Source organism: Canis lupus, chromosome 8 (genome assembly GCF_003254725.2).
Source record: "Canis lupus dingo isolate Sandy chromosome 8, ASM325472v2, whole genome shotgun sequence".
In the NCBI taxonomy this organism is placed as follows: Eukaryota; Metazoa; Chordata; class Mammalia; order Carnivora; family Canidae; genus Canis; species Canis lupus.
The window spans coordinates 33907268-33924699 of record NC_064250.1 but is presented as its reverse complement, the minus strand read 5'-3'; the positions used below and the strand labels follow the sequence as shown (position 1 = coordinate 33924699).

At 34.8% G+C, this 17432-nt stretch overlaps 1 protein-coding gene across 8 annotated transcripts in view; it reads right to left on the bottom strand.

The window, feature by feature from the left end:
* Window positions 1-17432, bottom strand: part of KIAA0586 (KIAA0586 ortholog) — a 109150-nt gene that overhangs the window by 46791 nt on the left and 44927 nt on the right. For all 8 annotated transcript variants that reach the window (XR_003135410.3, XR_003135409.3, XM_025444069.3 and 5 more), the window contains 7 exons: window positions 16996-17114; window positions 11794-11993; window positions 8789-8948; window positions 8017-8236; window positions 7251-7492; window positions 6125-6201; window positions 1451-1585 (listed from right to left, as the gene is read on the bottom strand). Coding sequence is in view for 6 of the 8 variants with exons in the window: in XM_025444069.3 (XP_025299854.1) it covers window positions 1451-1585; window positions 6125-6201; window positions 7251-7492; window positions 8017-8236; window positions 8789-8948; window positions 11794-11993; window positions 16996-17114 (1153 nt within the window). In the remaining 2 variants the exon portion in view is untranslated. The remainder of the gene's footprint in view (window positions 1-1450; window positions 1586-6124; window positions 6202-7250; window positions 7493-8016; window positions 8237-8788; window positions 8949-11793; window positions 11994-16995; window positions 17115-17432) is intronic.

Genomic DNA, 17432 nt, shown 5'->3' with positions numbered 1-17432 from the left:
TCTAAAAACTAAAAAGAGGGCAGGCCCGGTGGCGCAGCGGTTTAGTGCCGCCTGCAGCCCAGGGTGTGATCCTGGAGATCCTAGATCGAGTCCCACGTTAGGCTCTCTGCATGGTGCCTGCTTCTCCCTCTGCCTGTGTCTCTGCCTCTCTCTCTCTTTCTCTGCGTCTCTATGAATAAATAAATAAAATCTTAAAAAAATAAAAAAATAAATAAATAAATAAAAAATAAAAAATAAAAAGAAAATTATGATTTCTATTTTCTTTCTGTATTAAAAATTATATATCTGATCACTACCACATTTTGTGACTTAGAAATATTGAGTTTACTAATCCAGAACTGAATAAAAATTCTATTATCCGAACGTTCTCATGTTTCTCATTTAAATGGGTTTTAATTTCAATGAAGTGTTTTTACTAGGGTATATGAAGAAATCACTGCTGAAACATCTTTGATGGCTCTGTTGAACTACAAAATAAAATCCAACTTCTTAGCTCAACATTCAAGATTTTCTAAAATTTCCCCAAATTCTTGTGTACTTCTATCTCCTCTAAGTCCTTAATCTGACTTTTCTTTAGGAATGTTAATTACTTCAACAGCCTTTAAATAGAAAAAGATTATTTTGCAATTAAAATAAAACCTTGGGATCCCTGGGTGGCGCAGCGGGTTAGCGCCTGCCTTTGGCCCAGGGCGTGATCCTGGAGACCCGGGATCAAATCCCACATCGGGCTCTTGGTGCATGGAGCCTGCTTCTCCCTCTGCCTTTGTCTCTGCCTCTCTCTCTCTCTGTGACTATCATAAATAAATAAAAAATTAAAAAAAAATAAAAATAAAAAATAAAACCTTTGGAGACTCTTAAGTAAAGTTCAGAATGATGGCAGATACATTTTCCCTAGAAATTAATTAGGAATATTTCACAGTGCTTCTATTACTCTGCCACCACTATATAAAATGTTGTGCAATAAATAGTACCTTCTCTATTGTGAATCAGTTTTCCAGGGTACTTGTAATTGTTGAGCTATTTAACACCTTAATATGCTATGACTCTATTGAAGCCTTAGCTTGCCTACTCACAAAACGTTCTCATACTCATAAGGATCATTGATCTTGGTAACAACCCAGACTGCAGACACTGGTACTATATGTCTGGCATATAGTAGAAATTCAGTAAATGGTTGAGAAAGAAAGAAAGAATGAATGATCCTCACAAATCATTTAAAAGGGCTTCAGTTTTTCTCAACTGTAGATCAAAAGGGCTGGAACAGATGGCCTAAATTCCTTTCAACTGTAGAACTCTAAAGTTTGCACTTCAGGTTAAAGTCACTAAAAGGTTGACCCCTGAATAAGTTGAAGAATTAGCATGCTTTCACTAAAAGTAGGAATATTTTGTTATTTTTCCTGTATTTAGATCAAACCAAAAGAAAACAAAAATCATTAAGGTTAATAAGTACCTCTGAATGGTAGGCTGCTTGCGGTGAAACCAAAGAGTCCTGGTTTTCTTTAGCAAGAAGAGAAGGAATTGCATCTGCATGAATTTTTTTATGGGGAATCCTCATTACTTGTCCTTCACTGGGAGGATCATCATCCTGAATGAAATATAGGGACAATTAATATAACCAAAAATTCTAAGAAACAATTGCATTTTTCTTGATTTATGATTAATAAAACATAAGACCACCATGAAAATAGTCTTATTAACACTTTATGGAAAGAAGGTAGACTGTATTTTCATCTAGTTCTCACTTTCATTTGACAACTAACAACTCCTTAGTTTGCCTCAAAAAGAAACAACAGCATAGAATAATTTGGTTACAGTTAAACTGGACATTTATTATAATAAACATGAAAACTGGACCCTGTGTCCCAAGTGATTGACTTATAATGATTTATAAATGTTTTATATAGGGCCATCAAGTTTTTGGCTCATACAGTTTCCTGGTTCATATTTATGCAGCACCTAAAATACCACCACAGTGTGGTGATGGGGGCAGAGCACTGTAGGGATGCTGCATCCTGCACTGCAGGCTAAAATGAAAAACTGCAGAAATATGTTAAGGCACCGATAATTACTGTTAGAGAAGTAACTATTCCATTAAAATCTTACCAAAAAAAATCTCTTTAATGCATTATTTTATAACCCTGTATATATACAGTAAAGCGAATTGGTTTTAACAAATTTCATTACTTGAATATGTTAATTTCCAGATTCAGAATCTTTATACTATTAAGGATATTTAATATATGCTATGTAGCCTCCAAAGCTGTTTGTGGACTTGAGAAATGCTTCACCACGAGCACCCAGCTGCTTGTAACTTCAGCTTTAGGATTCAGATAGTCCTACACAGAACTCAAAATTTAGAGTTATTAGCTTAAAATGAAAGGAAAAGGTACCATGTATCTATGCAAAGAGAGTTGCATATCTGTCACTGAATAGCTATGTGACATGGACAAATCATTTACCTCACTCAACATCTGTAAAATGAGTAGTCACATATAACAAAGGATGCACATGAGAACACTGGGAACTTTTTCAAAATATATAGGTCTAGGCTTCTAACCACTCACACACAACAGCATACAACTCTCATGATCTGCTGAATCCTCACATCAGAGGATGGAACCAGCATACATATTTTTTTAAGGTTCCACTAGTGAATTTAATATACAGTCCTATTTACATCACTTCAAGTGGTTGCTTTATTTTTTTTTTTTTTAAGATTTCATTTATTTCTTTCAGAGAGAGAGCGTGCACACAGAGGAAGAGGGAGAGGGAGAAATAGACTCCCCACTGAGCAGAGAGCCCAATGCCTGGCTTGATCCCAGGACCCTGGGATCATGACCTGAGCTGAAGGCAGATGTTTAACTGACTGAGCTACCTACACACCCCCCAACTAGTTGCTTTAAAGGAACTTCTAGCATTATGATCATATAGGGATAGAATGACGTGATTTTTCAAAAATACACCAATCTCTTTCTGTTTTCATCATGATCGTGTATAATGATACAAATGGAAAGATAATAACACCAGCAGACTTTACTTTTGGATTTACCTAACCCCTTGAAACTACTAAAAAATGGACAAAGTATGTGAAAAATTGCATTTTAAGACACAGGACATTAGGTAACAAAAAACAGTGATCCCTGAGAGATGGCAACAAATTAGGAGAGCCCTGGGACTGCTCCCACTGACCGCCTATGGGGCTTTCCAGGTGGCAGCACAGAGGGAGAATCCAGGCAGAGTTCAGTGGTCCCCTGAGCTAAGATGGGACTGAAACTCCAAGGAAGCCAAGACAGCTAGAGTTCATAAGATAGGCTACCAGGAAAGTAAAAGCTGCACAGGGTGAGTACTCTGGAGATCTGCAGAGAGTACCCTTTGAGCACTGAATATTGATCAGCACACACATGTGAGGAAGTCATATGAGTCTGGAGAATGGACTGGCTCCAACAGTGCCCAGGGTGTATACACTGGCTGGAGTAATAGCTGTTCCCACCAGGAAGGCTGGAAAACCACATTTAATGAGGCATTGGGTGGAGTGCCTAGAAGGGTCTTGCCTCCACCGTGGGGAACAAATAGCCATAGAGTAAGTACTGCTCTGGTCTTGCCTGATGAATCCTTTTTTTTTTTTTTTTTTTAGATTTTATTTATTTGAGAGAGAGAGAGCATGCGCACAAGCAGGGGAAAGGGGCAGAGGGAGAAGCAGACTCCCCAATGAGCAGGGAGCCCAAAGCCAGACTCAATCCCAAGGTCCCAGGACCATCCATGATCTAAGCTGAAGGCAGATGCGTAAGCGACTAAGCAACCCAGGAGCCCCTAATGAATCTTTAAAGCAGGACTCAAAAGGGTAAAACTATCTTTAGGTAATTTAACCATATGTCTGAGAAAAGCCCAAAACTCACTGCAGATTCCTATAATTCCTGTAAAATGTAATTCCTATAAAACATGCATGTAAAAGCCAACACAAAATTTCAGCAGATCAAATTAAATAGCTTTTCTTAAAAAGTTTACCATATACCTACCACATATAAATTCATTCTACTCCTAAGTATTTGCCCAAGGAAATGAAAGCATATGTCCATACAAAACTTGTACACAAATGTTCACAGTTGCTTTATTTGTGATAGCCAAAACTGGAATAAAACTAAATATCCACTGACAGGTGAACAGACCAATTGTGGTACATCCATATAACACATTACTACTCAGCAATAAAAAGGAACAAACAGGGCAGCCCCGGGGGCGCAGCGGTTTGGCACCGCCTGCAGCCTGGAGTGTAGTGTGATCCTGGAGACCCGGGATCGAGTCCCACATCAGGCTCCCTGCATGGAGCCTGCTTCTCCCTCTGTGTCTCTGCCCCTCTCTCTCTGTGTCTATGAATAAATAAATAAAATCTTAAAAAAAAAAAAAAAGAAAGGAACAAACGATGATATGCACTACAACACAGATGAATCTCAAAATAATTAATGCTGAGTTAAAGCAAGCAGGGGAGGAAAAGTATACCACATGATTCCATTTCTGTTATTTTGGAAAACACAAACTATTTATAGTTACAGAAAATAGACAGTAATTGTGATATACATGTGGTAGATGAGAGGACTGGTAAGAGATGAGGAGGGATTACAAAATGTCATGAGGAAACTTTGTGGAGTGCTGAATGATGATATGTTCATTATGTTGATTGTAGTAATGGTTTTTACAGATATCTACATGTCAAAAATTATCAAACTTTGGGATCCCTGAGTGGCTCAGCGGGTTTAGCGCCTGCCTTCTGCCTAGGGCATGATCCTAGAGTCCCAGGATCTGGTCCCAGGTCAGGCTCCCTGCATGGAGACTGCTTCTCTCTTTGCCTGTGTCTCTGCCTCTCTTTCTCTCTGTGTCTCTCATGAATAAATAAAATCTTTAAAAAAAAAAATTATCAAACTTTTTAAAAAAGAGCAACAATAACAGTAATACTTAGCAAAAGCTATAGATAAATGTATATGAAAATTGAGTAGCACTACCTTCCATTGCTTAGGTGGTTAAAAATATATATAAAAAGTAAAGATTTCTATTCCTTAGTAGTATTTCAAAAGATAATTCCTATTACCATTTCTGTATGATATTTATATGTGGATACATACTGATATTACATATATTGTAATACTAATTAATATTACCCATGTTATAATAATTATAACTATACATATTTAATTTAAATATAAACATATATATAAATTTGTATAAATATATTATATTTAATTATATAAATATATATTTATATATAAGTTTTAAAGTAAGTTCCATGTCTAGCATGGAGCCCAATGTGGGGCTTGAACTTATGACCTTGAGATCAAGACCTGAGGTGAGACCAAGAGTTGGCCTCTTAACTAAGCCACCCAGGTGCCCCTAATAAAAAATATATATTTATTTGAGACAGAATGCACACAGAGTCGGAGGAGGGGCAGAGGGCGAGAGAGAGACACACAGAGAGAGAGAGAATATCCTCAGGCAGACTCCCACTGAGTGCAAAATCCAATGTGGAGCTCCATCCCAGGACCCTGAGATCAGGACGTGAGCCAAAATCAAGAGTCAGGCACTTAACTAACTGAACCACCCAGGAGTCCCTGTAATAATGCTTTTAAATACCAAGTTTTTCTTCCATAGAGCTAGGTAATAACTAGGAAGTGCTGATACTACTATGTCCTATTTCAGTTTCTTTTTCTTATGTTAACAAACTCAATTATTTTTAGGGCAAAGAATTACAATCCTGATTAGAGAAAAATAATACATATATCATAAGAGAGCAGGTTTAAACAGATAAAGTCCTGTCTGAAATTATATATAGGCAATCTATCCATATGATGATTTTCATTGAGCTAGATTTTCGTTACATAATTAGATTAACTTCATTTTTCAACTACTGGAGCCACAGAGGTTAATAATTTTATCCTTATTTCTCACATTTATGATAATGAAATGTGCATATATGATAATGAAATATGCAAGAAATTTTAAATTTCTTCATGGATATTTTATTAAATTTTATATCTATAACTCAAATATCTGAGAAAAAATCCTGATCAATGGCACCAAGTTCATTGAAGTATTCTTTATGTCAGAATTCAATATGGAGCCAGTAATTTCTTACCATTTCAAGGGCATCATGTAAAGTACTGGATAAGCTATCATTTAGGTTCATCAGATACAGTCTTCCATCTCCTAAAACTAGAAATTACATTGCAGAAGAAACATAAGTTTAGTAAATAATCTTACTATAAAGCCAGAGAACATGACATTTAAACTTATACTGTTCATAAATAATAATTCACAAGCTACTCAATCCCCACCAGCTTTTTTTTAAAGTACATTTTATAACAAAGATGAGATTTGTTCTTTACCTACCAGCTTGTCAGAAATTAAAAAGAACTAAAGGTATCAACAGTAATTATGAAATTGAGAAAAAGACACTAATACTACTAGTATTACTAGTATTAGTATTTAATAGATGTATTTAATACTATATATTATTGATGTATTTAAAAATTGATTAAAGTTAAAAACTGATTAACCTTTCTAAAGAACATGTTGACAATGTATCATGTATTAAAGGTATGTATTAAAGGTGCATACTCTGATTCAGCAATTCCACTTCTAGGCATGTATTCTAAGGAATTTATCAGATAGGTACACAAAGCGTGTGTGTAAGAATAGTCACTGGAGAGTTACGTATAGTATGGAAATACTGAAAGCAATCTACATGCTAACCACTATGGCATTGTTTTGATAGACCACACTCAACTAAAAAAATGAGGTACAGCTATATGTATTGCTATAGAAAGGTGTCCACAATATATTATTAGGTAAAAAAAAAAAAAAATCTGGCTTCAAAACAAGATAGATGGATAGATAGATAGATAGATAGATAGAAAGATATAGTATGGTCCCATTTTTTAAAGGTAAAAATACACACACATACACACACACACACGTATTTATATGCATAGAAAAAAAAAGACTTGGAAGGTATAACCCTAAACCATTAAGAGTGATATTATTTCTGGAAGCGAGATTTTTTTTTTTTTTTTTGGAAGGTGAGATTTTTGAGCAAGAAGTTAACTTTCTGTAGTTAAGGCATAGAAAAGTTAACTTGCAGAGCCCATTATTATACCATGTTTAATCCTGAAAATTAAGTAAAAAACACTTGACATAGAAAAGTAATACTTAGGAATTGTCATAATCTAGCCAGTGAAATCAATTGAAACAACTTAACTTACTCTTTGGAGCCACTTTTTGACCATAGTTAAGTAAAACTTCTCCTTCGGAGATAGGTCTATCCAGAGTCTCAGTTTCAGTGACAGTAACACTCAAGGTGCTTTCTGTTGTTGATGAATCAGAACCTGGCATCTGTGTGGGGGGAAGGGTCTTGGTGCCAGTAGGAAGCGGAAGTTCTGGAGGTGCAGGCTGAGGAGGGAAATCCACACTCTCAGGCTCTTCATCCTTGGCCACAGACATTACACTAAGAAGAAAAAGACATGTTTTGAACTTATTAGGTCACTAAAGGCCTATATTAATTTTTATATTTAAAAAAACAGATTCAAAGGCCCCTTACCAAAGTATTTCTATAATCTGCACTACTATAATTACCATACTACTATACTACATATACCATACTATAATTGTTTTCATGCTTTAATCACAGACCATCTTAAAAGTTCTACCATCTCTAAAATAAATCTGTATGGTTATAGAAAAGTTAACTGATCATTGTAAATGAAGATTCGCTCTGGGGAAAAATGATTTTCTATATGACTAACAATATTATAACAATATATTTTAATCTGTTCCACAAAAAAAAAATGTTTTAAAAAATAATTGAAGGCACAAATAAATTTGGTGAAAATCTTAAAAACTTGAAGTTTATGAAACGTCTTTCTACTAAGCTTGTGGTTTATAAAGCTTCAACATTTCTAATGTTTTCAATAGATCATATATGTCAACTTAAGATGAAATACAGTTACTGAAAGTAAGTATGCTATTTACATAGCTCTTGGGTGAAGTTCTTCTTGAGGAGAGTTAGGATTCTCCTCTTCCAGTGGCAGGTCTCCATCACTCCATGGCTTAGGAAACTCTGGGCCTGTGAGCTTCAATTTATCAATGGAAATCTCTGACAAACTTGGGGAAAGAGCTGCTGCAGGAGGAGGGGTAGTAGCAGGGGTAACCACTGGAGTAGTAACAAGTGTGATGGCAGGCACCTCATTTCCTAAAGATTTGTTGTTTAAAAAAGAAATTAAAAGATAAAAGTCAATAAACAACTCCATAGGAAGGCAAGATATGTTGTTTCAGGAATCTCTCAACATTTTGGCATATAAAATAATCACTAACAATAATAATAATGGCCATTAATGGGAAAATTCTCAAATTAATTTAGTAAAGTATAAGAAAATCTTGAAAAGACCTATCATTTTTATACTGCCATGAAGTTAAAAGTAGTCTAAGTGTGTATCAGATCATATACTTTTTTTAAGATGCTTTATTTTTTTCAAGTAATCTCTACGCCCCATATGGGGCTCAAACTCACAACCCTGAGATCAAGAGTCACATGGTCTCCTGGCTGAGGCATCCAAGGCACCCCTAGATCATATACTTTAAAAAATGGCAACCAATTTCTTAGTTTTCTTGCCAGAAAAAATGATTTACTGAAATCTAATAAGCAACAGGTATATGTGTATTAATCTACAAAACACCTTGTAAAATAAACCATGAAATCTTATTGATACAGATTAAAACTGATATATAGAAATAAGGTTTCTACCTTTTTCAGCAAGTATTTCTTTCTCAGGAATACTTAAATCATGATCTGAATCACAGGGAGAAGAATCTGGAGTTTTTACTAACACACGCTCCTTAGGAGGTGATGAAGGTGAGCGAGGGGGAGTTGGCTGTGGGGTAGCCACTGGGGTACATATTCTTGCCTAAAATAAAAAAAACAAGATATCATGATTATTTATTTATTGATATTATCAATAAGATATTATCATCACCAAAATAAGGGTAATGTAAAACAATGAAATGAGCTCATTCAGAGATTACAGAGAATTTAAATGAATGGGAAAGAAATGGAGCCCTTCCTTGAACTTCTAGCTGTTAGTTTCAAGACTAGCCTGCAGAGAGCCTCAGGCTATTGAAAAAGCTCTGCCTCTGAAGTAGGCCCCAAAGAAACCTAATGCTCCCTCTCCTAATACAGAGAGGAAGATACAGTGAATATACAGCTGAAGATCAAATGCAAACACAAGCTGGGTAGGCCATGTAACAGAAAGGAAACATTTTAACTGACAAGATATCAAAGAGTAGCCTTTTAGCACAAAAGAACAGAACTTGCAAAAAGCAAGAAAGGATAAGAAAAAGCAAATGGGGGATAAAATGAAGATAATATGGAGATGGAAAGTACGGACGAAGAAAAAAGTAAACACTTTAAAATAGATTTGCTAAATAGAAATTATTCAAATGAGTCAAAATTCAAAAAGGTACGTAAGAACAATAGTGCAAATTAAGTTTCATTTCCTAACCATGTCCTATCTACGTAGTTCCATTCCCGTCATCAAACATAATTTTGACTGAATGCATTTCATATGTGTATAGATTATCTGTGGGATAACTTCCTAAAAGTGGGACAGCTTGGTTAATGGGTTAATTGCATTTTTTATTTGAATATATATTGTCAAATTTCACTCTGCAGGGTTATATTATTGTACACTAACCACAAAAAGATATGAGAATTCCCATTTCCCCAAGGTTTTCTATACAATGCCATCAAACTTCTAGTGTTTTACCATCTAATCAGTAAAAATGAGGGTTCAGTGATTTTTTTCTTATTATCAGTGATATTGACCATCTTTTTATATGTATTTGGGTCATTTGTGCTTCTTTTTTGTGTGTGAATTGTCTAGACATGTCTTTTACCTATTTTTCAAATCATTGTCTTTTTCTCCTCATTCTAAAACATCATAGACAGGAGGGTAATTAGCCTTTATTCTGTATTATGAGCTGAAAATTGACATGCAATTTAAAAACCATGAAGCATATTAGAAATCCTACAGCACTGGTTAATAATTAGCATGTACTTAGCCTTTATTTTTTTTCTCTTGACTTCATAAAACTATAGCATAAGAGCACTGTTTTCAAATATAATGCTACTGACCATCATCATGAGAGGATCTGAAGGTATTCTAAATAGTTTTGGTAATGGATGATAATGATAAACAATTAGCTATTAAGTACCAAATTCTAGGCATTAGATTAAGCTCTTTTCATTCATCATCTCACTATATCTTCCACAAAATCTTGGCTAAGAAGATAACAGTATCATAAAGATGTCAATCTCTCCAAATTAAACCAATCAAAATTGGATCAATTCCCATAAAAATCCCAACAAAATCTTTCACAGCACTTGAAAACTAAATTTTAATGTACACTTCGAAGATCAAAGGGCCATGAAAAATCATGACAATTCAATTCTGAAGATAATGAACAATATGGCAGTGGGAGAAGGGAGCTTCCCCTCCTACATACTCCGTAAGCAGATTTTGGTAGAGTCCTGGTTATTTAAACTCTATGTATTTTCTCTATTATACATATGAAACTAAAGCAACAGACCTGAAGGTACAAATTCACATCTTCCCAACTCCCAAGTCCATCCTCTCAATCTTAATAATTGTATTTTCCTACATTTTCTCATGTAGAATGAGAAAGTATATGTAGAATATATGGAGTACATGCACAGAAAACATACCAACATTAATTAGCACAGAGAAAGCCACAACCCTAAAAACATCTGCACTGCATGCATGACCAATGAGCTAAAAAAAGCACAGGCCAAAACTATGTACCTAGTCTCTGGCACACTAATCACATCATGCCAATTACATTATACCAACCGCCATAAAATTCAAATATGTAACTTTATGTTTATACTTCAAATGAGGCAGTTTAACTGTTTCACCTATGTAAAATGATGCCCTCATGATCTATAGAATCAGAAGTGTCTACAAAGGTTTAAACAGTTGGTAGTAGTAGAGAGTCTATTTTGATTTTGTATAATTCCATGTTCCTATAATAGATTAGAAACTACTTAGCATAATAAGGCTGATGAAACAAACAACAAAAGTGCCTAATATACATTTTCTTTTAAAGATTAAAAATAGCAGTTTATATGACAACCAAAAGCAATGTGTGAACCCTGGCTGTCTCTTGAATTAAAAAAAAAAATCTATAAAGGATATTTTTAGAATAATAGGGAAACTTGAATATGGACTCTATATTACATAGTATTATATAATATTAACATATATTATTATCTTATATAGTATTATTATATAATATTAACATATCAATGTTAACTTTCTTCAGGAGTATGATGATGGCATTTTATTATGTAATAAAGTATCTTGTTCTTAGGAGATACTGTTGATGCTTTCAAAAAGTGAAGTGTCATGATATTTGCAACTTTCAAATGATTTTTAAAGAATATATAACATATAAAGACATAAATTATGTCAAAAAGTTATCAATTGGCGAGTATTAGATAAAGGGCATACAGATATTCATTGTGCTATACTTTCAACTTTTCTACAGATTTAAAAGTTTTTAAAGTAAAATGCTGGGGAAAATATTACTATAATACCATTACAACAAAAAATCAATCTTCTCCATAAACTATGACCTTATTATGATACCTAATTTAAAATTTATCCATCTTACTGTTTTTTAATAAATGTATCAAAAAAATTCCCTAAGTCATGAAAGGAGAGTCACTCCTACCGGCAAGTGTGTGTTGCTTATTGAAACATCCCCAGAAACACTTGTAGCAATAGGACCTTGATTCTTTGCTTCTCTATCACCCAGCATAACAGTAATGGTCTCAGCAAGAGCTTCATTCACAAAATGGCTAATCATGTCTGAATTCACAGGAACCCCAGCATCAACAAAAAGCTGGAGGGCACCACCGCTTGTTCCTTCCACTAAAAAAAAAATGAAAGAATTTCAGAATAAGTGTGCAAGAAACATGTCGACAATCCAAATTTTAATTCTTAAAATTTTAGAGATGCAAACATATGTATATAAAGGAGTAGGAGGAAGAATAAAAATGAAAATACAAAATTACTTATTACAAAAGAGAATAAGATGATAAGTTACATAATGAACACCCTCTTTAACAAACCATAAAGGAGAGGAAAACACCCAGATGAAAATTTTACTTAAAAGCCTTCTTCCCTACCACTTCAGAATTTAGTGATAACAAGAATTTGCAACCCCATAAAGTTCTCATCTGAAAAAAACCCACATTTCCAACAGGAAACTCCATGACAGATCTTAATCAAAACACAAAGATACAAGGGCACCTGGGTGGCTCAGGACTGGTTGAGTGTCTACCTTCAGGTCAGATCATTGTTCCAGGGTCCTGGGATCCGGCCCAATGTTGGGCTATCTGCTCAGCGGGGAGCCTGCTTCCTCTCCTTTTGCCCTTCCCCCCAAATTATGCGCTCACTCTCTCTCTCTAATAAATAAAATGTTTTAAATAAATAGATAAATAACAAAACAAAAAGACCCAATGACTGTGGAGGGTTTTAGAGAAATAGTAGCTACTTCATAAATATGAAGAACAAACCTTCCTTCCTTCCAGTTTCAGATACATCCATTACTAACAACAGGCTATTCCTATTCAAACTTTAATAGTAGTTTACATGCTTGATATCAGAAGCTATATAGGTATATGAATATTCCAAATAGATTATCATTTTTACTTGTATGAATATACATAAAATTCAGTAAAACTTCCTTAACAGACTTTACTAGACTTAAAGTGGCTATATTTCTAAAGCTCTGTGTGGAAAACATGTAAACAATGATCAATACAATTTGATGGAGATATAACTATCCAAAGAGTATTCCTTAATTAGTACAACTAAGGCAGCAATATCCAGAATTCCCTAAAATGTGGTCACAGGTATCTTGGGATCACTTGTTGAGGGATAAGTAATAGCAACTTACTCTGAAGTTATCATAGCAAAGACTATCAAATGTCAAATTTATATTTGACAGCATATGTAGATGTCTCCTTTTCAGTTCTCAGAATTTATTGTTTTGGCATGATCAGAAATTAGAACGTTTCTGTTATAAAGGTCAAAAGCCCTGTCCAGACATAAGCAAAACAAAAGCAAACATACATGCTTTAAAATAAAAGAGAACAGGATCTACATGCCCAATTTGGAAATTTTAAGATTTTCATCCAGGAAAATATAAATTTTCTTATCACTTTGATTATTTTTCCCTTCCTTTCAAAAAGTGCTGAAAGAAAACCTGGGGTGGAAGCAGTGGAAGAAGCATTCAAAAGTTATACTAGGTAGGAAGAATTAACTAAATGCAACAATAAATTGTATGGAGTGAGGGAATAGGGTATGGCCAGGTGGAGATAAGGAAAAACAGAGAAAAGAAAATAGAACAAGCAATAACTCCAAAGCTTTGGAGACTGGGCACTTGGAAAATTCTGATATTAATGTAACAGGAACAAAGAAAGAGTAGGTTGGCCTAGAAAAACTTTGGACATGCCAAGTTTGGGATGCCAGGAGCATCAAGTAGAATATTCATCAACAGAGAAAATGGCAAGTTTGCAGCCCAGATGTGTGGTCTAGGGGTGATCAACTGACCAAGGGTAACAAATGACAAGAGGAGACCGGAAAAAATTTTAAAAAGAGAAAAGAAAAGAAAGAGGACAAAGTATAGAAATTTAGGGGAAATTTCTGTTCAAGTAACAGGAAAAAAAATTATGAAATAAAGTCCTAAAGAAATTAAAAAGATAGCAGGAACAACAGAATGGAGTCTAAGAAACCAAAATGAGTAGGACATTTTAGAATGAGAGGCAGTCAACAGTGCCCATGCTAAAGCCATGTAGGAAGATAGGGATTTGGAAAAAAAAGGTTATTCTTGACAACCAAATTCTATGAAAGAGGAATTTTGTTAGAGGAAGGGCAGAAGCTCCATAAGGACTAAAAAGAAAGTGGGCAATTAGAAAGCTTAAGTGATAAATATAGGCTCTGAAGTCTAGGATTTGGGCAGTTAAAAGATAGTCTATGGAGGAAGAAAAGTAGGTAATTCTGGACTGGAGAGAAAGCAAAAAAAATAGAGGTAACGATATATAGGAATGTTTTAAAAAGATGAACAAGGGGTGCCTGGGTGGCTCAGTGAGTTAAGTGTCTGACTTTGGCTCAGGTCATGATCTCAGGGTCCTGGAATAGAACCTCGCATTAAGCCCTGTATTGGGTTCTGTGTTCAGCAGAGAGTCTGCTGGTCCCTCTCCCTCTGCCCCTCCCTCTGGTTATGCTCATTCTCTCTCTCTATCTCTCTAATAAATAAATAAAATCCAAAAAAAAAAAAAAAAAGAAAAAAAAAAAAGGAAAAGTTTGGAGAACTTACACAATCCAATTTCAAGATTTATTTTTAAATTATAATAATGTGTGGTACTGACATAAAAATAGGGACAGAATAGAAAGCTCAAAAACAGATTCATATATATTTAGCCAACTAATTTTCAACAACAGTGTCAAGGCAAATCATTAATTAGGTGAAAGGATAATCTTTTCAACAAATAAAGCTATAACAACTGGATATCCATATACTGAAAAATATGTTTGCATATAGTATAAAGTAGGGATCAAAATTAGCTCAAAATATACCATAGACCTAAATGCACAATCTGAAGCCATACATCTTCTAGAAGAAAACTTAGGAGAAAAGCTTAATGATCTTGAGAAAGATTCATAAATAATATGCCAAAAAATACAAACTCTAAAAGGAAAATTGATAAATTAAAATAATCAAATTAACCTTTTGTTTTTTTTCCCTTAAATATGTATGTATGTGTGTATGTATGTATTTATTTAAGAGAAAGTGAGAGAAAGTACAAGCAGGGGGAGCTGCAGAAGGAGCAGCAGAGGGAGAGGGAGAAGCAGGCTCCTTGTTGAGCAAAGAGCCTGATGTAAGGCTCCATCCCAGGACCCCAGAATCATGACCCAAGCTGAAGGCATACACTTAATTTGCTGGACCACTTAAGTGCCCCAGCCTTTTCAAAAGAGAATGCTGAGAAAACAAAAAGGCGAGATATAAAATAGGAGAACATATTTGCAAAATATATCCAATAAAGGACTTGTATTCAGAATAAATAGCTTTTACAACTCAAAAATAGGAAGATACAAGCTTCAATTTAAAAATGAGGAAAAGATTTAAAAGGACATTTCATCAAAGTAACTGTACAGGTAGCAAATAAGCATATGAAAAAAATGTATGTCATTAGTTATTAGGGAAACATAATGAGTTACCTCCACATGTTCACAGAATGTCTATAATTAAAAACACTGATAACACCAAGTGCTGGTGAGGATGTAGAGCAACTAAACAATTGGAGCTCTCATACACTGCTGGTTGGGAATGTAAAATAGAACAGCCTCTCTAAAAACACTTGGCAGTTTCTTATAAAGTTAAATATCTATTTACCATATGACCAAGAGAAATTAGAAGCTGTATCTAAAAGATTTGCTTAGAAATACCATATTATAGCTTTATTTATAATAGCCCCAAACTAAAATGCTACAAATTTCCATTGACTGGTAAATGGGTTAACAAATTATGATATATCCGTATGATTAATATTACTACATGTACAAAACACGATTGCCAAAGTTTTATGCTAAATAAAGGCAGACACAAAAGGCTACATACTGTATGACTACATATGTATAAAATTCTGGTAAGGGCAAAAATACAGTAACAGAAAGCCAATCAGTGGTTGTTAGAGACGAGTAGCATGGGACAGGGTGAGTAACTAACTACAAAGTGACATGAGTAAACTTTTTGGAACGATGCAAGTGTTTTTCTAGATCATGATTGTGTGGCTAATGCACAGTTGTGTTAATTTATCAAAACTCATCAAACTATACACTTAGAATTGGTAAATTTTATGGCAAGTAAACTATACCTCAAAAAAGCTGATGGAAAAGAAGGGGGAAGAAAAGAAAAGAGAGGGAGGAAGAAAAGGAAGAAGAGGAAGGGAAGAAAACAGAAGAGGAACAGGAGACAGGATGAGAAGAGAACTATATGGGTTCCATAAAGAGGTTCATTCTTCCATTCAGTGAATACCTAGTCTCCTTAGGTGTCAAAGTCTAGGCACTAAAAGGGAAACATCCATAATCTGGAGTCATTTATAGTCTAATGAGACAAATATATCAGCCAACTGGAATCCAATCTGATAGTTACAATAACAAAGATATATACAAAGTACTACTACTATTTACTACTATTTACTATAGTAAATTTGGGGTGGGAGGGATAGAATAATCTGAATGCTACAGTATGAAATAAGGAGGTGAGAGAAAACTTACCTCTACTATAGAGAACAACAGGGAAATGATATTGGAAGTAAGAGTTTATCTTTTGTCAGCTGTGGGACTATTTGATCTCTAAAATACAGAAATCCATGACTTGAAGGTTTTATCTTTTTTTTTTTTTAAGATTTACTTATTTATTTGAGAGAGAGAGAATGTGCATGTGTGCACACATGTGAATGAGGGAAGGGGCTGGGGGGGGAGAAAGAATCTCAAGCAGACTCCCCACTAAGCACAGAGCCTGACATGAGACTCCATCCCACAACCCATGAGATCATGACCTGAGCCAAAATCAAGAGTCAAATGCTGAACCAACTGAATCACCCAGCAGCACTCCAAGGTTCTTGTTTTTGTTTTTAAAGATTTTACTTATTTATTCATGAGAGACAGAGAGAAAGAGAGGCAGAGACACAGGCAGAGGGAGAAGCAGGCTCCATGTAGGGAGCCCGATGTGGGACTCAATCTTAGAACTCCAGGATAATGCCCTGAGCTAAAGGCAGATGTCCAACCACTGAGCCTCCCAGGTGTCCCAGCACTCCAAGGTTTTATCTTTTAACAAAAAAGTAAAAGATTCCATTTCACTTACCAACATCAGAAGTCAATGATTCACTTGCCTCACTGACTGAAGCACTAACATTAGGTATGGTCTGCTGTTGGACTGGAAAGAGCCCAGAGATAATTCTTGACATTATTTCTTGTTCTACCCTGGGGAATAAAAGATGAGGATTCTGAAATCTGATTAAATGTATAAAGTGTAGCACTGGGTGTTATTCTGTATGTTGGTAAATTGAACACCAATAAAAAATAAATTTATTATTAAAAAATGTATAAAGTGTTAGAAATAACATGCATAAAAATAAATTTTACCCATGGACAGAAACATTTATGAGTGAAAGCAGTAATTCTGAAGGTTGAATCTGAAAAGAAGAAATAAATGTATCTCCCAGCGAAATAAACAACACAAAACAGAATCTCCATGTGGGAGATAGATTTAAAAAACTTTCAGATTAGTCTAATGAAAAG